The sequence below is a fragment of the Pelodiscus sinensis genome, chromosome 6, assembly GCF_049634645.1.
Source record: "Pelodiscus sinensis isolate JC-2024 chromosome 6, ASM4963464v1, whole genome shotgun sequence".
In the NCBI taxonomy this organism is placed as follows: domain Eukaryota; kingdom Metazoa; phylum Chordata; order Testudines; family Trionychidae; genus Pelodiscus; species Pelodiscus sinensis.
In genome coordinates, this window is record NC_134716.1 from 71,700,533 (window position 1) to 71,721,760 (window position 21,228).

A 21,228-nucleotide genomic window follows, 5' to 3' on the forward strand; every position below is an offset into this window, starting at 1 on the left:
GCCTTCCTAATATCATTAATATAGCTCCATCAAACCACTGAATTTGTGTTCTTACCATACATGATATTGTATTACAGGAATATTGAAGACATTGTGAAATATAATTGCTTAGGATGCAGATTTGACTGTGGAGAGCTTATGCTAACATTCAATAACTCTCAAATGCTTTGTTTTCTATGGACAAACCAAAGACAAAGATGAACCCCTCTTTAGTTCTTGTTAATTTGTGTGAGGGAGGCGTAGTTCCCTCAATCTATAGGACTAAGTTATTTTGGTGCTTGGCACTTATGCGTTGAAACTCTTAATGATTCACAACCATATATGCAGCTTTTCATACACATGTACCTTATATTAAACACTGATTTAAATAGGATGCTTGTGCATATAAATAAGCATAGATTTGGTTTTAAGTCATCAGCATCAGGTCATGTTGAAATTTACATGTAATGTTCAGCAAATGGTACTTCATTTTATTGATCATATGTGAGGGGGAAATGATGCAACAAATGAAGTGGTTGCCTTCAAGTAATGGTTATGAAAATAAAAATAGACTTGGAGCTGGATGTTCTTTACCCCATTCACTTTCATGAATTAATTTTTGTTATTATGTGAGGAAAAATATGTAACCAAGTATTAGCGGAATAATTTGCTTTGCATTATGCCTCTTAATTTCCTGTGTGCCAGAATGATTTAATTATCTGATCTGTGCAACTATATAACCTATCCTATAGGGGGTAAGTCTATATGAAGTGTCCTTGTGCACAGCACCTTGAAGGATCATGCAATTTGTGATGAGAAGAGTAGTACATGTGAATTCGTCATTACGTTCTTTTTTTTTTTTTTTTTTTTTTTAAATCCAAGCTGAGAGGAGGGTTCTATAAGGTTTTAGGTGCAGAATATTCATGGATTTTCTTCCATATTCTTTCTCTAGGTAAAAGTGACCCATTTTGTGTAGTTGAGTTGAACAATGACAGACTGCTGACGCATACAGTCTACAAGAATCTCAACCCTGAATGGAACAAAGTCTTCACATTGTAAGTTTTAAAATCAGAGCTACCTACCACTAAACCAGGAAGCTAGATTTTTAACATGGTTATTTTTAAACCAAATAATTCGTTGAAAAGAAATTTAGTTGAGGATAACAAATGTTTTCAAAAAATGAAGACTTGGTTGCTTTGACGGAAAGAAAAGAAGTTCCATTGCTATGAGATGCTAAGTGTGAAGTGTTGAGCATTCTAAATTGCCGTTAACTTCAGTGACAGTTGAATGAACTAACGTCACGTGACTAGGGCCTAGAGTTTGGAAATAGGTTGATGCTTATTAACTTATAAAATGTAAATACTATTTAACTGTGGGAAGAAAAAATAAAGCAGATCCGTTATCTGTAATATATTATTGTTTTCCTCTTTTTGCCACAATAATATCCAGTGATACTTTGCCACAACACTATTCTATATTCTCATGCAGTGATGCTACTGGACAAAATGTAGTCTCTGAAACATTCAGTTTGTTGGGGAATTGGAGCAAGTTGTTTTTTTTTCTCTCTGGGTTTGAAAACAATAAGTTTTGACAAATTCAAAGCCGATTTTTTTTTCTTCTGAGAATTAACTACCACCTTCTTTCTTTTTAAATACTTTGTTTCTTCCTGAGTGCAGCACAGCACCGATGATCAGAAAATTTATTGGCTCCGAGTTATTCTGCTGCTCAAATCTGAAAACAATCCCCTCTAAAACCATTAGCTTTGTGTGTTTGGCATAAATGAGAATATTAAGTATTGCTTTAGATCCCAAAATAACCTCTAATTTAATTTTCCTGTTTTCAAAATTAGGCAGTCATCTACAGCCTATGCTATACGATCTGTAGACTTCAGCTCCCTTTCTCTGTGATAGGACCTCAGTAATGAATACAGAACAAAAGGAAAATTCCACAATTGTACTTCATAGTAGTTTCCTCACATAGTTCTCATTTATGGATCTGTAAAAACATGATAAATTCTTCATTCATTTATTTTTAATTATCTGCTAAAAGGATCACTAACTAATTAATCTTTACTACCAGACAGTGCTCTATGAATAAGGAATCACTTTTGTCCTTTTCAAAAAAAAAAAAAAAAATTGGTCAGAAATCAAATAGAAAATCCCATACAGATTGTCAAGAAGGATCTTCACAGGATCTTCTGTAATATTATAATTGTATCAGTTGTTTGGGATATTTGCAAATTTGATTTTTGCCTTTAAGAAACTGCTTACATGTGTGTTTTCACTCAAGCTGAATCATTTTTCTTGAATATATGTTTCTGAGTTAGCAGTTAGATCAAAGAACAAGAGCTGCCAAACAACTTTTGTTTCTTTTTCCAAACCAAAAATCTGAATACCTCAGATAGGATTTTATAACATACAGTGCCATCTGCTATGCACAGTAATGGACTATTTAATATCTAGCAGCCGAATAATGTTATATGCTTTGTATACTTCTTTCCAAATTTGTTGTAGTGCGTCTGTTGCATAGCTTGGATTGCTGGAATTTTGGAAGTAGAGGGCTCATTCGGAGTCCAAAATATACTCGGCTAGTTCATGATTATTTATTTTAATTTGGAGAGCTACAGCTATCAGAGGTTGTAATTTGAAATTATTTCAAGGATGGTAATATTTTAAGTGATAGTCTTTTATGGCGATCAAATCTGCTGTTTGTGTCTGTAAATCCCTTAGTACTATTCTGCATTGTCATTCATTGTAACTCTTGCAGTGCACAAACCAGGTAGAGTATTTAAAGAATCTGTCTCATGATGTAAGGCTGTGCAAATAGTAGGGCTGCCATGCTGCATGTGAAGTGATCGATGCTGTGGTTTGCCTGCATTCAGGGGCATTTAATTTACCTAAATTTTGTACCCAGGTTGCCTTTTAAAAATATATATGTTCTTTGCTAACTTTGTTTTTGTCCTTGGTAACCATTGATGCAGGTTACTCTTCTTCCCCCTCTTCCCTCCCCCCCCCCCCCACTTCTCTCTGTATATTTTTTTTCCTGAATAGCAATATTAAAGATGTCCACTCAGTTCTTGAAGTGACAGTTTATGACGAAGATAGAGATCGGAGTGCTGACTTTCTGGGCAAAGTTGCCATACCATTGCTGTCTGTAAGTTTCATTCACCTGACATATTGCACTGTATTTCTTTTGCTTAAGAAAAACATAAAAATATCTCCGCTCTGTCTGTCATTTCTCAACCAAGGTCTGTAATAAGAACACTAAAATTTTTAACATACTCAATTCACGGCCATGTTGAATCCCATGATAGTTAATTTTTCCTGACAGACTTGGTCCTGGTAATGAACAGGTACTTGTCAGAATTGCCACAGTTGTTTTGGGTTCTCTGTCAGTTTCAGCAGCTGGGGGTCAAAGGTTACTGTGGAAGTGTATTCAGTGGAGACCGCGAGACAGACGGCTGTCATGTCCTTTTCCCGCAGATTCAAAATGGTGAACAGAAAGCCTACGTCTTGAAAAACAAGCAGCTGACAGGGCCAACAAAGGGGGTCATCTATCTTGAAATAGATGTGATTTTTAATGCTGTAAGTCTTAACTTTGGCTTTTTTGTACTGCTAAAGAGTTCAGTTTCATGAAAGCTTTTGTTCCTGATTTGTAGAGAATTTCTGTCATTCTTCATTCTCTCTAAACCTTGATGTATACTACAGAATACTCTTCTGCCACTGCCTGGCACACCCACTCTTTTTGTTACGCTGTGCTGCTGCTGCTATTTCTGATAATGTAAGATATAGGAACTTGTGCCTATATATATTTTTATATTTTATGGGCTTGGCAGTTACGACTTTGAAACTTAATTATTTAAAATTGAAGTCTGTATTATTAGTAAATATTAAGTAAATTAATAACATTGACACACATTTTGATGTATAGGTAAAAGCCGGCATACGAACATTAATGCCCAAAGAACAGAAGTACATTGAAGAGGAAAACAGACTGTCTAAACAGGTAAAGTGTAGGAAAAAAATAATCCTTTTGCAATGACTTACTATTGGGTGTAAGCTTCTAAACACCTCATGTCAAACTTCAGAGGAGAAAAAGAATTACACTTCCATTATCCGTTACAAAACTAAATAGTGAGATTGAAGAAAGAAAACCATATATACATATATTATGATGTATCAGTTCATTGTAAATTTCAATTTGATTTCCAGGAAATTTGTGGGGAAGAACTCTATAGAAATAGTGTGTCCACACATGTCAGGTTGTAGCACAGGTGGGCGTAAATTTAGTCTGTCACAATTTTTTGCCCTTAACCTTAATCTGAAAGTATTCTATTTTGTTTCACATATAAGGAGTATATTAACATTGCTTTAGCTAGGTTTTAATTTGTTCTACTACAATCTCAAATGAGACAACCAAAATCAAGTAACCTACAAGTTTTCAGGGGTGTCTGATCAGAAACCCATCTTCCTTTTCAAATATGTTTGCCTCCTTGTTACAATATTTTCTGGTAATTATTATAAAGACAAATGTTAAGTTTTTATCCTAAATTACATTGGATGTATTTTTTACTTTCCACAGTTCTGTATTTTAGTTATGGGGAGCTGAGTATTCAGGCTGTGAAGAGTAGAGTTTTTATTGTAGTTTGTGTTAGGTATGTGGATGGTTTTAAATAATTTTACTTTGTTAGATGGTAGCCTATTCATGTAGTAATGAGCCTTCATAAACATTAATATGATTTGCAGTATCTGCCACATGAATTATATATGCACTGTCCATTGTATTTCACTAAAGAGATTGTAAAGGGCAAAATACTTGTCTGTCTTCACTACTGTAAGGAAAGCAGTTCTAGAACTGCTTTTCCCCCACCCCCCATCATTACAGCAAACAAACAAGAAGGCCTTTTATTCAAGAGTTGTTTGTTCTCCCTACTTTCTTAACAGAAAATGATCATTATTGTACTTGCAGTTGGCAATGGCAATCAACTTTTTAAATACCCTCCCTTAGCTTTAGGGTATTAACTTATAATACATCATATAAAGGAAAAGGACAGTTTAAAAATTACAAAGAGAGGTCTTGAAATAGAGAGAGATACAGGAGTGTTTTAGAATGTCTAAATTTCCTGATCATTGGGATTTTGCTTTCACAGATTACATTCAATGTGTTAATTCAAAACTTAAATTTAAAAAATCATCATTACATTCCATTCTCTTACAAATTAGGTATCATCATTTGAGGTAATTTAAAGAGTTTTCACTGTGAGTTGAAACCTATTCCTCCTCATGGCTTGGTTTTGTGCAGATATAGTTAAGGTTACAGTGATAAATGCTAGAAAATACAGGATGACCTGCAAAAGCAACTATAGAAAGATACTTTAGAGCAAAGGGGGGAAATTGGATGTACTGAATATAGGTGAACTCTGTTTGATTAGAGCTCTGGTTTGTACATAATTTTAAAATAAAGGCCAAGATGTTTTCAAATTACATTGAGGTACTTGGGAACTACAGTATGCTCAGCACTTTGGAAAAATCAAGCCAGTCACTTGGCTGCCTAAATATAGACTGCAGAGCCTAATTTTAGGTAGACTGCAGAGCCTAATTTTAGGTAGACTGCAGAGCCTAATTTTAGGTACCCAATGTTGAAAATTTTTGTCAACTTATTTACTTGAACTTCCAAACTTCAGTGATCAAATAATGCTTGAATTTTTGCAAATGACCTTTCATATTCTTGTTTATATTTTTAAACACAATATTTGAAATGTCTGGGATAACACAATCATTTGAAAGGCATTCAAAATGATAAACTTTAGAGTTAAATTCAACAGGTGATAAACTGACCTGTACGACTGTCTAGATTCATTCCCCCTTTCCATTCTTCATTGCATACTGATAGTCTAGATCTGTACACTAAACTAGTTTTCAACTTGCTTTAATAAGAATGATCTTAAAGATGATGTAAGCTCTCCTAATAGTTCAAAGTCTTGTTTTTTCTGAATGGATTTACATCTCTTCATCTTTCCTACAGTTGCTATTACGGAATTTCATCCGCATGAAGCGTTGTGTCATGGTGCTCATAAATGCTGCCTACTATGTTAACAGTTGCCTTGACTGGGATTCACCCCAAAGGAGTCTGGCTGCTTTTATGGTATGATCATCCTATAACACTTTATTAATTACCTTCTGTAAATGATAGGTGTGTGTGTTTTGTGTCAAAGTTAATGTCAGTGTTGCCGTGTTAAAATCCAGTCTTCAGAATGGCTGTATACATTTACTTCAGGCTTGAAATGGGACCTACTGTACTGATTGGGTTCTGTTGTTGAGAAGACCAGTTGTAGCAGTAGTGCTGTATATGCACCACATTTTTAAGAGGCTTGGAGCCATGTGTCATAATTCACAAAGTGGGAAGAGCTGCCTGTGGCATCTTGGAGCTGTACTAAATTAATGCATCTTCCAGGAAGCATCTGGTAGCAGGGCTGTTTTCATACAATGGCTAAAATTCAGTTATCATTCCCTGGCAGAGAACAGCAACAATATCACTAACCTAGAAAATGAATTCTTCCTTGGCTGCAGGTTCTACCAGAGTGCACTTCAGCCATGCCCTAACATGTGATTGACAATTTGTGCTACAGTCATTCACTGTGTTTAGCTTATCCTCATATCTAAAATACTTTTATATGCTTTTTAGTACTTTATTTAAAAGGGAGATGATTTTTCTCATGTTTGAGTTCAGAACGATAAAACTTCACTAAGATAATGAATGTTTCTCCATAAAACACTGTTCTGTCCTCTAAATTCTTATGTCCCTCTTGTTCTTATACCTGAGGGGATCTCCAGCAATGCATTAAGCCTCATGACCCCATCTGCCACGTGCTGTTTGTTCTCTCTTATCAAAGGGAGAGGTGTGTGCAGTGAAGTGTCTTGATTTGATAGGAGTTGTTTGTTGGTTTGTATATTCCTTTGTTTATTAAATAAATACACCTGTTGCTATGAGTTCACATGAGATGTCAGGGTCAAAGAAATGTGCCTTGTGCTGGGAGAAGAAAGCATTTCAGACCTTCCATGGGCTGAGGTTCTCTCTCTTCCATGGACATGCTTTCCTCTTCCTGCTCAGAGTTCCAGTGTGCCACAGGAGCGAATCTTTTGACTACAGTCTTTCTCCTGGAGCTTTAGACAGTCTGTTAGGTATCTTGGGCACAAGAAATGGAGCACTTTGAGGATAAGGTCTGAGACCTCGAACTTGGTTTTCAGTACTGTGGAAAGCTGGTGTAGAGGGTAGAGGACCGGTTTGATGCGCTCACTTAAGCCTGAGTTGTAGAGGAGTTGTGCTGCAGCATTTTGTACTAGTTGTATTGGTATTAGACTTAATCTGAATAAGTCTGTTCAGTTATCCTTTTGACATGAAACTCTTTTAATGTCCATAGAAGCCAGTACAGCAAAGTGTATCCTGCTTTGTGTTGCATTGGTAGTCTGCTTCACCTGCCAGTCTCTTATGGTGCAGTGCTATCACCATCAAGAAGGCTGTGTCACCTTTACATCTTAACAGAAGAAATTTTGTATGACCAGAAGCAGGGGAGCTGACTGCCCCTGCACAAGTGTGTGTGTGGGGTGAGGGGGAGACAGAGGGAAAGCTCTGCAGTTCCGGAAGGGGCAGGGACTCAGATGGAAGGGGTGGAGGGTGGGTGCCATGCCTGTCCACTCCAGCCCTCAGAGCCACCCAGATTGCACTTCTCAGCATCCCAGTGGCAATTTAAAGGGCCTGGGTGTCCATCAGTGGTGGCAGATGGGAGGCCAGGTCCTCTTCTATTGTGGGCTCTGGGGCAGTTGTCCCCTTTTCCCCCCATGTGGGTGAGAAGGCCTGACCAGGAGCATTCTTAACAAACAGCTGAGAATAGATGAATACAGATTATTTTTATTTTAGTGCCACAGTAAATATATATTTTACACTAGCTATTATATAGTGCAAGAAAAATATATTTCTGGTTATATAACTGCACACTTACTTTTCTATTCACCAACGCAACTTTTTCTTGTGCGCAGAAGTTCTAAAGAGAATTGTTGCGTAATTAGATTGACTTTAGGAACAGATATTGATAAGCTGTACCAGTTTGAGTGTTGAGTTTAAATGCATTGTGCTCCTGCCCTGCAGAAGAGGGGAGTTCATGGCTGCAATTTTGCAGTCTCTTTCTGAGGTGCAAGTCTCTATGGGTGTTTGTGAAGCATTTAAATCATTTGCTCGTCCCTCATTTTCAAAAAGTACTTGTAGTGTTGCCTTTTGTACAGTAGGAATTTGTTACTTTAATTTAAAGCTAGAACTTCAAAAAGGGATTTCAGGGCTGGGGCAGAGTTTTCATTTAAAAATGGTGGCTAGGATTTTCACAGCTTCCATGACGCTCTGGAAAATCTTGCACAGCCTTGTGGAAACCTGACTTAATTCAGTTGATGTTATTGTGTTGTCTTATGTTAAGGTCATGCCAGAATCCAACACTTCTTTTTGGAAATCTATTTGTATAATAATTCTTAGCTCATCTATATCACTATTCAGCTTCAAAATCCTATACTAATCATAGCTCTTAGCAACCTTCCAAAGACCACAGTATGAGTCAGTATCAGACAGCATGTATTAAAAATAGTGTGTTCCTATTTCCCAGCTTCATTTGCAGACAAGAAAATAACATTGGTTAATTTTAAACTTAAATAAATTAAGCCTTTCCCAGAAAGCCAATACCGGTTCTTCTAGAAGACAGCAGCAAAAATCCAATATGGAATTTCTAGACTGAAGCTCTGATTTTGATACACCTGGAAAGATTCAGAACAATGTTACAAAAATGAAATATGATAGCTATGATTTTTCACATCATCATAATCCACAAACATCTTATCGGAATACTCAAAAGTTAAAAAATAAAATACCTGTTCTTTTAACCTCCTGCTCCCACTCCCCCCTCACACTCTCACAAAGGACTAACTTAGCTTCCACAAATTTAGAGGTGAAGTTAAACTTTAACTATGAAATTTCCTTAATATGTTATTCATACACCACAAAGAAACAGACATTAGAAAGGAAACACATGCAGACCTTTAATATTATGATGCTATAATAAGCTACTGGCATTCAGTTTGGCCTTTTTTACATATAGAAATGTTCACTGATGCACGTTTCAAAGTCAGTGGAATTAATAGTAAACATTTCAAATTTTATCAGCCATCGTGCTAATTTCAGAGATTTCAAAAGTTTTCAGTGGATGTTTGGTGATTGTTTTTGTTTCAGAATCCATTTGCCTGTAGAACTTCAGAATGTAAAAATACTCTAAAAAACTACTTTGTAAAATTGTCATAATTGATTTCTGGGAGGGAAGGGGCTTCAAGAATTTGACAGTATTTCTTCAGTTTGTAAGTAAGAATTTTTTTGAAACTCTGTTTTACAAATGCCGTGTAGGGTCTGAAAGTAAAGTTTGAAGCATTCTGGCTCATGAATCCCCTATACTAAATATTTGTCAGTTCCTGTTGCACTTTCTAATACAAATATTCTGAATGGGAGTTGAAGGATTTAGCTCACTTTTTTACTATGCCTCAGTGTCACAGTAACTAAAACCATATTGAAGGAACACTTTATTTTTGAGCAGACAATGATAGACAAGCTATCATTAAAAAATGTATCATTTACTTAAATGGGATATTCAGAGGCAATATATCATTAATGTGTATGCAACTCATAAAAAAGTTTCATCTTCGAGTGCTTGCTCATCTTCATTCCATGTTAGGTGTGCATGTGTTACATGCACTCTTGTCAAAGATTTTTCTCTCAATGATATCCATTGTGTCAGAGCCAACTCCAACTCCCTCTGGAATTGCATGTTGGTAAAAGGGGCACCTGTAATGGTTGCTGGAACCACTCTTTTTCCTTCAGCAAAACCTCTTTCCGGTGATTTTTTTGGATTTTAACTCTTGGTTTATCATAGTTTAGTATATATTGTTGTAATTAGTATTTGTGTACATATCCAATAAATAGTCCCTATTGTCAAGGGACTTCTTCATCCCAGGGGTAGAGCATATCTCAGTCCCTGGGCTTCAACTTTATGCCTTCTGTGGCAAACCTGTGCCCAGGAGCATTATGCTTGCTTGAAGTATTCACATGAGGGACAAGTGCAAAATCTTTTGGGACTTTACACCCACATTGAAAATGTCAGAGAGATGACATTGAAGACATTCTCGTGGAAGCCTCCATCAGACCCACCTCAAAGCCAAGCTGCTGTGATTCAGTGTAGAGCACTTTGGCATCAGTGCAAAGTGCTCCTCCAGCATTGAGCTCTTCCTGACAGTGTTCATCATCTCTGTTGCTAACGAAGAGAAACAAAACACAGTGCACCAAAAGAGCGTACTCACTGGGGTCCAAAAAGACAATCCAGCAATGCAGTGAGACCCATCCTCAACCACTGTTACATCCTTGGCCCTATGATGGTACTACAACCAGAGTATTGAATTTAGTGTGGTACTTTTTACTGACATCTGGGAGTCACCATGGCACCAGCAGTCTGACTGTCCCATTGACACCAGAGCCTTTTGAAGCATCCAGGGATTTGCTGTTTCTCCTGGTCCCCACCGCCTTGACTCTGATGGAACATTTGCCACCACTGATGACCAAAAGCAGGAAAGAATAAGAAGCCATCAAGCTGATTTCAGATAACTTTGAGAGAAGTCAGCTCTGATTGGCACCCCGGCCACCTCTAGTCCATTGCCAGTCCATGTCCCTCCAGCGCCACAGAGAGGGAGAGGTGGATGGCATACCATTGTGGTCTCTGAGTGGACTCCTCCTTTAAGGCTAAAGAGGAATCCTATGCACAATCAGTACCCAGCATATGTAACCCTGAATTTTAGTGCTGGTCTCCCCATGGGCACTGGCCAGCAGGTCACTGGCCAATGCAATGGCCTTATTGGAACCCTGGAGTTTCCTCCAGTAGTAGGTGGTCTTCCCATCATTCTTACTTGGTGATTTCCAAGAGGCAGGCTACTGACCTCTGAAATAGACCTTGGTAAAGGACTCTGACCCCAGTACTGACCCGCAGTACCAATATTCAGGATGAGGCTTCTGTGGCTGTCATTGAAGCCAAGAAAGAGGAAGGAGCTCTTTCTCTGGTGTAAGTCTCCATTTCCTCTTCTTCCTCACCAGACAAGGCTATCGTGAAACTCAATAACTTGATTCCATAGGATAATTTCAGGGCCCATCAGAACTTCTTCAAGTGGGTAGCAGTGACCTTGGAATGAAAACTGAGGTGCTTTAAAGCAACATCACATGCTCTTATTGACATTCTGGCTGCAACATCTCCCTCAGTGGCCTTACCTATTAGTGAAACTGATACATCTGGTCAAGGCCCTATGGCAACTCTTTCCCTGCTCAGTGCCCACTCAGAGCATAAGAACGGCCGTACTGTGTCAGACCAGAGGTCCATCTAGCCCAGTATCCTGTCTACCAACCGTGGCCAGCACCAGGTGCCCCAGAGGGGGTGGACCGAAGACAATAATCAAGCGATTTGTCTCCTGCCATCCCTCTCCAGCCTCTGACAGACAGAGGCCAAGGACACCATTTTATCCCCTGGCAAATAGCCTTTTATGGACTTAATCTCCATGAAATTATCTAGCTTTTCTTTAAACTCTATTATAGTCCTGGCCTTCACAGCCTCCTCTGGCAAGGAGTTCCACAGGTTGACTACACGCTGTGTGAAGGAGAACTTTCTTTTATTAGTTTTAAATAAACTAAGAGTGCTACACACCTGCAAGGCAGCAACTTTGTCATCAGTGCTTCTCACTATGCCATCACTGTAAAGCCTTGGGATGACACCAGGTTCAGAAGAACAGTGTTGAGTCAACGTGTCCATGAACTCTTAGCCTACCCCCCTCAGCTACTGCTTGTGAGTCACCAAACATGAAATGGATATGAGCAACATAATTCGAAAAGCAATAGTTAGACCTTTTTTTCTGATTACAATGATATGCCTTTGGATGTGAAATACCAGAAGATTTGAAATTGACACAGTTTTCTGTGTCCTGCCAATATTAGTTCTTGCCTAACTTTTAAAGGCAAAACAGAAAAATATTAAATTAATGTTAGTTTTAAAATGGCTTTGTTACATTCTAGGTCCAATACTTAAACGCATGTTATCTTTCTGAACTCTTTCTTCTGAAAGACCCAGGCAAAAAAGAAGTGAGGAGAATACAGAGTAGAAGCTTTTACTTTAAATGTGCTAGCTTTTCTATATTTAACACAGATCTCTAGCATTCTTTCAAAAGCGTTCTTAGATTCAGTTAATACCATACGTTTTATGCATAAGAATTCTACAACAGTCATATACTATGCAAAAGTGGCAAGGTTTCTCTTTGGACTAATCTACTATAGGCAATAAAATGTCTACTAAATTGGGCCTAATTTCCATCATCCTCTTGACCAGACACTTGTGTTCTCGTGGATGTCAGTGGTGCAATATGAGGGGAAGTGTACACTGTTTCCTTCTAGTACTGTCATTTTTCACTGTAATGAGCACAAAAATAATTGGACAACTGAGCTATCAGTAAAAGGACACACTTCAGCATGAGTCAATGAATTATTTTACAGGACAAACTTTAATCTTTAAATGTGATTGTAGATAATTTGTGCTACCATCTGTCCATTTTGAATTGTTTTAGCCTTTTCGGTTGTTATGCAGTAAGTGCTGCTGTGTTTAACATTAACATTTGATATTTTACACATTTAATTTCTGTACTGCTACGTGGTCCTTCGGGAACTGAGCTCTAGCGCTACATGAGCGAGACAAAGTATTGATCAGTTAACATTTCAGCTACATTTATGTATGTCGCAAAATTAATGAAAATGCCAGACAAAAATGTCAAGAGTGCACAAAAAGGTAGAATTTAAATTTGGTAGTTTAATGAAAAGTTTAAGATGTGCATTATCAAAAATGTCCCCTTGCCTTTCAAGTACAATTCATAACAGAATAACTAAAGGGGACTACATATTTTACTTGCAGGTACATTGAGCATGAAATATGGAATATCTGATTATCGTAGCATTTGGTGTCCAAAAATGGCCCAAATGAAGCACTTTAATTGACCATTTGGAAGTTTAATTCTTACTCATAAAATAAACTATTTCCTTTCTCAATTGGAAGACTAGAGCCACCATCACTCTAAAAAAAGTAGACGACAAATCTGGAGAGTCCAGAGAAGAACATCCAAAATAAGTTTAGAAAACCTGATGTATGAGAGGTGGTTTAAAAAAAAATCTGCGCATGATTAGCCTTCAGAAAAGAAGACAAAGGGTGAGGCGTGATAAGTCTTCAGATCTGTTGAGGGCCATCATAAAGGTTTTCATGTCCACTGAAAATAGGACCAGTAATAATAGGTTTGCTATGTACAAAGGGATATTTAGATTAGACATTATAGTTGGGAAAAATTTTTAAGGATAGGTAAGCACTGGAATAGACGAAGGAAAGTTGTGTAATCCCCATCATTGGATGTTTTATAAGAATAGCTTAGACGTACACTGGTCAGAGATGGTCTAGGACATGAGTCTTGCCTCAGTGCCTCAAAGTTGCTTCCAGACCTACTTTTCTGTTTGTCACCCCTACTTTCCAGTGCACAGAGAGATGAAGATTTTTTATGCATTTATCTTCCTTTTCCTATTCTGACTCCTCATACTTTTGTTTATATCAGGTGAGGGGAATTGTGTTTTCATGGACTTTTAAACTATGATTAAATGAGTTACCTTCAATTTTAGGTAATTGTTCATACCTATTTCACCTTTTTCTTTCTTCTTCCAATATCACACAGTTGGTGTATGTAAATAGTGTAATGATTTCCTGAGAGGAGCAGGCTCTTTGTGAAGTGTAAGTGCTCTCAGACTTAGACAGTAAAGTAGTGATGTTATAATGTCATCTAATGTGAAAGTCCAAAAAAGAAGATAGGATTTAGATTGGGGTGGGCAAAAATTTTGGAAGGGAGGCCACTTCACACACTTTTTTTTTTAAGTGGTCCCAACCTTCCCTAGAAGGGGCAGGGCCTTGTGCGCCAGGGCCAGGACAATTCTGTGCCCTCCGCCCACTGAGCCTCTATGGCTTGGGGCTGGGAGAGTACACCAAGTCTTTGCCCTGTCTCCCCTCCCCACCCCAAGTGAACCACCAGCTGTGTGGCCCTTGCCGGGCAGCAGGAGACTTTGTGTGCTCCCGTGCTCCCAGGCCGATTAAGGCCTGGTGTGCAAGGGGGAGCGCATGAATTCTATCACTCCCTGCACCTGCCCTGCAAGGGGTTCACAACATCTAGAGTGAACCACCAGCTGAACAGCCCCTGGTTGGGGAGGAGACTTTGCATGCTTCCCTATCCCAGGCCCTAATTGGCCTGGGGGTGGGGGAGCAGCAGGACATCCATGGGCTGGATCAGCTCGCTTGGCGGGCTGGATCAGCTCGCTTGGCGGGCTGGAATCCGGTTCATGGAGACTCTCTTGCTCATCCCTGATTTAGATAAACTGAGAATAAGAATTAACTATGCTATATTATCTCAACTGACATGATATTTTGTTTTTTCCCCCAGAATGCCCACAACCGCATTTGCAATGGTTGCTTTTGTAAAAGGAGTTTGGGAAGAAAGAATGGTTGATTTATCAGCAGGCGTGTATGTGAATTGTCTTAAATATTTCTCTTAGTTTTGCTTGCAAATACATAATTTTGTGTCTGTTTAATGGTCAGTTGATGTTTCCATTACCAGTTCAATTTTTGAGGGTCTATTAAAAAAAAATCAACTTATGTTGGCTAAATCTGTGTACAGAAGTCTGGACATTATAATGAAGCATCTTGGAAACTGATCAGGAGGAAGGGTGAAAGTGTACTTTTTCCCCTATTAATTCATAACTTCATTACTTCAGCACATACAGTATGGCTAATTGTACTGGTGTTCAGTTGCTTTTACTTGATAAATAAAACCTTAATGAATATGATATGTAACCATGGTTTAATTTGAGTATGATATGGCAAATGCATTAGTTGTATTTGGGGAGAGATCAATGTTGTATATGCTTCCTTTCCAAAAGATGGCACAATTGGGGCAGACAGACACTTGAGAACTCACTTTCCACGTTGGAGACAGCAAGAGGATGACCAATGTGATAAGCTCATGATGGCCTTTCTTTTCCAGAAATAGAACTGTCATGGAGAAGCTATATTGGAGTGAAGGCAGATGTGGCCCCTCCCTTCTCATTCTTATCCCTCTCCCCCTGCAGATGAGGTATTCAGTTAGATGAAAGGCTGTGGGTGGCTATCTAGAGATGGCTAGTTCACTCTGCCTGACAATCTTTTCCTCATCTCTTGAGAACTTTGCTTCCTTCTGCATAACAGACCTTCTGTCATTATAAATGTAATTATTTAAGGTGAAATAAGCTCAAAATAACTTTTTGATGCAGTTTATGAAAATGTTATGTATCTGCATGCCAGATTTGAATGCAGGTAGGAAAACGTTGCTCCATTTCTTTATTTTAATCAGAGGGATTTTCTCACAAAAAGTGAAAAACACTAGTATAGGAACAGTTCCTTTGATTAGCACAAGGATAGATATGATATATTGTGGTGTTACGAGTACTATATTACAAAGGCTCTGTTTTTGTATCACACAGTTAATATGTATAATAAAGCTAGGGATCCCTAAAAACTCAGATCCATATGTTATAAAACCAGAAGTGACCATTGCAACTATTCTGCCTTCCTGCATAACACGGCCATGGGACTTCCCTGAATTAATTTCTGGTTGAACTATAACATCTTTGAATTATAACATCTTTGAGAAAAATCATCCAATCTTGATTTAAAAAAAAGTGATAGTAAAAAGTGACAAACCTTGGTAAATTGTTCCCATATATAATTATTTCACGGTTTTTAAAAATGTTTCTTATTTCTAGACTGAATTTGTCTAGCTTGGCTTTCCATCCATTGGTCCTGCTATACTTTCTTCTGCTAAATTAAAGTTTATAATGAGCAGTAACGTTAGTTCGAACCAAGGGCTTTGGTTCGAACTAACGCATCCCGGCACGGACGTCCTGGTTCAAATCAGCTGTGATTCGAACTAGCGTGCTGGCGAGATCATGCTAATGGAGCACGGGATATTTAAATCCTGGCTTCATTAGCTGCTTCACTCGTCTGCATTTGAATCCTAGTCCGAACTACGGAGCAAATGTATATGTTCCCTTAGATATTAGTCTAATACTGGTTAAAGCATTGTAATGATGAATGAAGAGTACCTTTAAACTAATTTTTGTTCAGTAGGATTACAGCAAACAGTATCACCTATGTAGTTTTTCAACACATGGAACAGTGGGTTTGAATGTCAAGCTTAAGTGGTTTGTCTTCCAGATGGCAGCAAATAAATAGTAATTGACCTTGAAGTAAAATACCTAGATTCAGCAAGTGGTTACAAGTCATACAAGAAACCATGTCATTAGTTTATTTAACTTTCAGGTTTTAAATTTAAATGAAAACGGTCACATCAAGAATTATTTTCAAGTCTCTCCCTGACAAGGTACTACAGTTTCTATTTTGAGCTAGGAATATATTATTTATTTCTATTCCATTTTTAGATTTTATTTATTTTGACTAAAATAGTTCTGAAATGATAGAATCATAGAATACTAGCAGTGGAAGGGATCTTGAGAGATCATCTAGTCTAGTCCCCAGCCCTGATGGCAGGACCAAGCACCATCTAAGATCATCCCTGATAGATGTCTATCCAAACTGCTCTTAAATATCTCCAGAGATGGAGATTCCACAACCTCCCTAGGCAATTTATTCTAGTATTTAAACACTCTTACAGTTAGGAAGTTTTTCCTAATTTCCAACCTAAAACTCCCTTGCTGCAATTTAAGCCCATTGCTTCTTGTTCTATCCTCAGAGACCAAGGAGAACAATTTTTCTCCCTTTTCCTTGTAATACCCTTTTAGATCCTTGAAAACTGCTCTCCGTGTCTTCTCTTTTTTTAAAACTAAACAAGCTCAATTCTTTAAATCTTCCGTCGTAGGTCATGTTGTCTAGGCCTCTAATCATTTTGGTTGCTCTTCTCTGGGCCGTCTACAATTTTTCCACATCTTTCTTGAAATGTGATGCTCAGAACTGGACACAATACTCCAACTGAGGCCTAACCAGCACAGAGTAGAGTGGAAGAATAACTTCTCGTGTCTTGTTCAAAACACTCCTGTTAATGCATCCCAGTTTCACATTGACTCGTATCTAGCTTTTGGTTCACTATGACCCCTAGATCCCTTTTTGCAGTACTCCTTCCTAGATAGTCACTTCCCGTTCTGTGAGAGAAACTGATTGTTCCTTCCTAAGTGAAGTACTTTGCATTTGTCCTTAATAAACTTCATCCAATTTACCTCAGACCATTTCTCTAGTTTGTCCAGATGATTTTGAATTATGACCCTATCCTCCAAAGCAGTTGCAACCCCTCCCAGCTTGGTATCATCTGCAAACTTCTTATAACTTGCAATTATGCACTGTTGTTAAATCAGTTCAGTAATCAGTAAAGTGAGCTCAAATAATGAACACAAGACTTGCTATATTGAAACAGACGAATGGTGCATTTAGCCCAGTATTCTGTCTTCAACAGTGCTGGTGCCAGATGCTTGAAGAAATGAACAGAATAGGATAGTTTATCAAGGGATCCCATCCTCTGTCAGCAAGTCCCAGTGTTTGACACACAGTGGCTAGGGACACTCTGAAAAATGGGGTTGCATCCCTGTGTCCCAGAGAATGTTTATAAGTGTATGGTTAGGCATGTGATACAGAATGGAAGCTCTACATACTAGATTTTTCTGTTGCTTTACAGATCTTTAAAATTTGACTCTGTTCCCATAAATATAATCAGAATTACAGTAGTCCTAAAGTTAAACAATGTGAACTGCTTTCCTAATAGGCACACTAAGGATATGTTTAAACCACATCACTCTGTCAAAAGAGGGATGTAAATTAGGCAAATGGAAGGGCAAATGAAGCAGAGATTTAAATATCCCATGCTTCATTTGCATAATCATGTCACAGCACTTTTTTGGAAAAGGGTATTTCGAAAGTAAAAGCACCGTCTAGACTCAGTACTTTTGGGGGGACGGGACCCTTTTTCAAGGGGTACGGGATCTTTCCAAAAGTGTGTGTGTAGTTTTTTTTTTCTAAAGAGCCACATCTAGATAGCGCTTTCACTTTCAAAAAAATCCTCTTTTGAAAAACTGCTCGGATGCCATTATGCAGATGAAGTATGGGATATTTAAATCCCCATTTCATTTGCTGCTTCAATTTGCCTAATTTACATCCCTCTTTCGACAGAGGGATGTAGTTTAGACATACCTTAAAGTTTAACAACTATTTAGCAAAAGAAAAATTTGACCTAATTTAATCTTGTTTATATAAGATCAACATTTCTATCCCCGAATATCTACCATTATCTCTGCAAAGTTGAGTATTATTAACGTGTGTTAGGCACTTAGAACTTCTTTGGTAATTAATACAAAGAACAGACTGTGTAGTAGACATGATTTTCTCTCCATAACCAATAGTAGTCATGATTAGGCATGCCTGTACTCTGATTCTAATTGACTAGCTTCTTTAACAAGACGCTGCTCATTAATGGCAGACTTGGTTACTCCAGAATTTTCTTCGCTATTTTTTTAATAAAGTGAATGAAACCAATTATATGCGGTTACACTGCATATATTTTTGCATTTGTCACTAGAAGAAATTATATGGTATATTGAGGAAATGTTTAAATCACCATTAACATACACCACCATGATCCTCCATGTACAATAAGCTTCTTTTGAAGCTTCATCATAACTGCAGAAGTAAAATTGTAAAGTTGAAGGCAAATCTGTACTGTAACAGTAGCATCAAATGAACCAGGCTTTTTCCTTAATATGTCTTGTCATGCCCCATATTTATCATCTTATATAAATATAAGACAAATTCTTGTCTTCATCTGCTGTGAAATGCTCACTCTGCTTTTATTCTCCTCTTAATGTTATCAGCTTTTGTGAACATTTATCTCTTGGGGGCTCCACTCTCTTGTGTTTTGACCTGCATAGAGAAGGGAGAATCTCCTTTTTCTTTCTCTTTCACTTCCTGTAAGGTTTGTTTTCTGTGGCTCTCTCCCTCTTACCTGTAACAGCTTACAGGATAGTAATAGAGATGTAGCCGTGTTAGTCTGGTCTTGCTGAAACAAAAAACAGGAGTATGCAGCACTTTAAAGACTAATATACCATCTTGTTAGTCTTTAAAGTACTGCATAGTCCTGTCCTTTGTTTCAGCTTACAGGATGGCTTAGATAGCTTCAGGCTTACCTTGGGCAGTGTCCAGGCAGTGGCTCTAAGGCAGGCTGCTTACCTGTCCTTGGGCCCCACACTGCACCACAGAAGCTAGGGGGAAGAGGCTCTGATGTGCTGCTCTTGTCTGCAGGCACAACCTCCCCCAGCTCCCATTGGCTGATGTTTAGGGTTGAAGGGACAGCATGTGCAGCCCTAAGAATACCCCACCTATGAGTGGAACTTGCTGGCCATTTCCAGGGCACAGCGTGGTGCAATAGCACAGGTAGGGGATAGCCTGTCTCAGCTTAGACTTTTAATGGGGCTGGTCAGCATTGCTCACTGGAGCCTCCAGGGTCCCTTTTTGACGAGGTGTTCAGGTTGAAAACAGGACACCTGGTCACCTTACAGGAAATACATACTGTAATTTTAAAATAAGCTACTTCCCTTAACAGATATAAAGGATGGTATAATGCATACTGGAAATTATGTAAGCCTCCTTGGTAAAGTGTACATTACTGGTTTCTGCTTGATAGAATATTAAGTTTAATTGTTTGTCCATAAAGAAGCTCTAATACTAGAAGATACTGTATCTCTTTAAGATGACAGATGGATTAAAAGTAAGCATTTTTAATACTTGCTGCCCTCTTAATTATTACTTGCTTAATGCACCACTATTAGCAAAGGGATTATGAGTTAATAAAAATGTCATAGTATCAGTATATGAAGCACAATATAATTTTCCCAAGATGATTAACAGCATAAGGCCATATTAACAACACTCTTAGCATTCAATCCCTAAAGACCTTTGATTTTCATCTTTTATAAAGTACTTTTACTCCAGAAATATTAAATATTTTAGAATTTAGTTTTTTAAAGCTAATTAATATAATTTTTTAGCTTTCTAAATTTTATATTTTAAATGTCTTCCCTTGTGAGTCTGTGTACAATAGAAGTATAATTTTAACTCAATCTGAAAAGTGGCTTTTAAAAATATTATAAGGCCAAGTTACAATAAAAATGTTAACATATTATATAGTATTTTACTTATCACTTATTTAGAATTGGATTGTTATTAAAGAAAAACTGGGTAAAGGTGCTGGTTTCTGGCTAGGGGGCCCTCTTAAGTGTGATAAAAAGGGTGACCAAATTTCTAAATACTCTCCTATTTTTGGTGCTTCTCTTGTGTATCTATTTCATGTGAAAGGAGTTATTAACGTTTTATAAAGCAACTTGAGTAAAATACAGAAAATAATCTATTTGTCATCACACTCAGTAAGAGCAGTTAGAAAATGAAATTAAGAAGCTCTTAGATAATTATTACGTAATTGTTCTGTCACGCAGAACAATGTTTTATTTTACTCATACATCTTGCTTTGTTCCAAAGCTGCAGCTGGCTATTAATATGTATCTTTATATCATCAGAATGAATGAGCTATATCTGTATAAATTATTGATTCACTTGAGTATACCTCACTAGTTCAAAGCTGAAAACCCTGGCAGCCCATTTAATAGAATGATACAACTGAACAGAATGAAGTTACCTACCACAGCAGTGATTGCCCACTTGGGGTCAAATGCCCTCTTACCTTTCTACCTGAACACCTGCAAATTGAGCTGTATCCCATTCAGAGTTTTAAGAACAGCTCCATTGTCACAGGAAGTAGAGTTTGTTTCTGAGAGAGAATTATGCCAGTTCTACTTCTGAATGAATGACAAGTCTGTTATTACTCAAGGGATATTAGGCCTCACTGCTTTTTTGAGAAAACAAATTTGCTGTAACTTTATCTGTAATTTAGTATTGAATGGGTGCAAATAGATGCTACATTGTGTGAGTAGAAGAGAGAAAATAGGGGTTTGTTAAAGCCATAAAAGGGATGTGTAACCATTATATTTCCGAAGGAGGTCTTATCAGAGTCATAGGTTATGAGGGGA

The 21,228-nt window shown here is 37.8% G+C and overlaps 1 protein-coding gene across 5 annotated transcripts in view; it reads left to right on the top strand.

Annotated features, from left to right (window-relative positions):
- Positions 1-21,228, top strand: part of MCTP1 (multiple C2 and transmembrane domain containing 1) — a 390,864-nt gene that overhangs the window by 243,201 nt on the left and 126,435 nt on the right. For 4 of the 5 annotated variants that reach the window (XM_075932146.1, XM_075932144.1, XM_075932145.1 and 1 more), the window contains 5 exons: positions 932-1,034; positions 3,030-3,132; positions 3,462-3,563; positions 3,910-3,984; positions 6,004-6,123. In XM_075932146.1, coding sequence (XP_075788261.1) covers positions 932-1,034; positions 3,030-3,132; positions 3,462-3,563; positions 3,910-3,984; positions 6,004-6,123 — 503 coding nt within the window. Of the gene's footprint in view, positions 1-931; positions 1,035-3,029; positions 3,133-3,461; positions 3,564-3,909; positions 3,985-6,003; positions 6,124-14,555; positions 15,236-21,228 lie in introns of those variants that run through there. The other variant, XM_075932147.1, reaches the window with a different exon arrangement.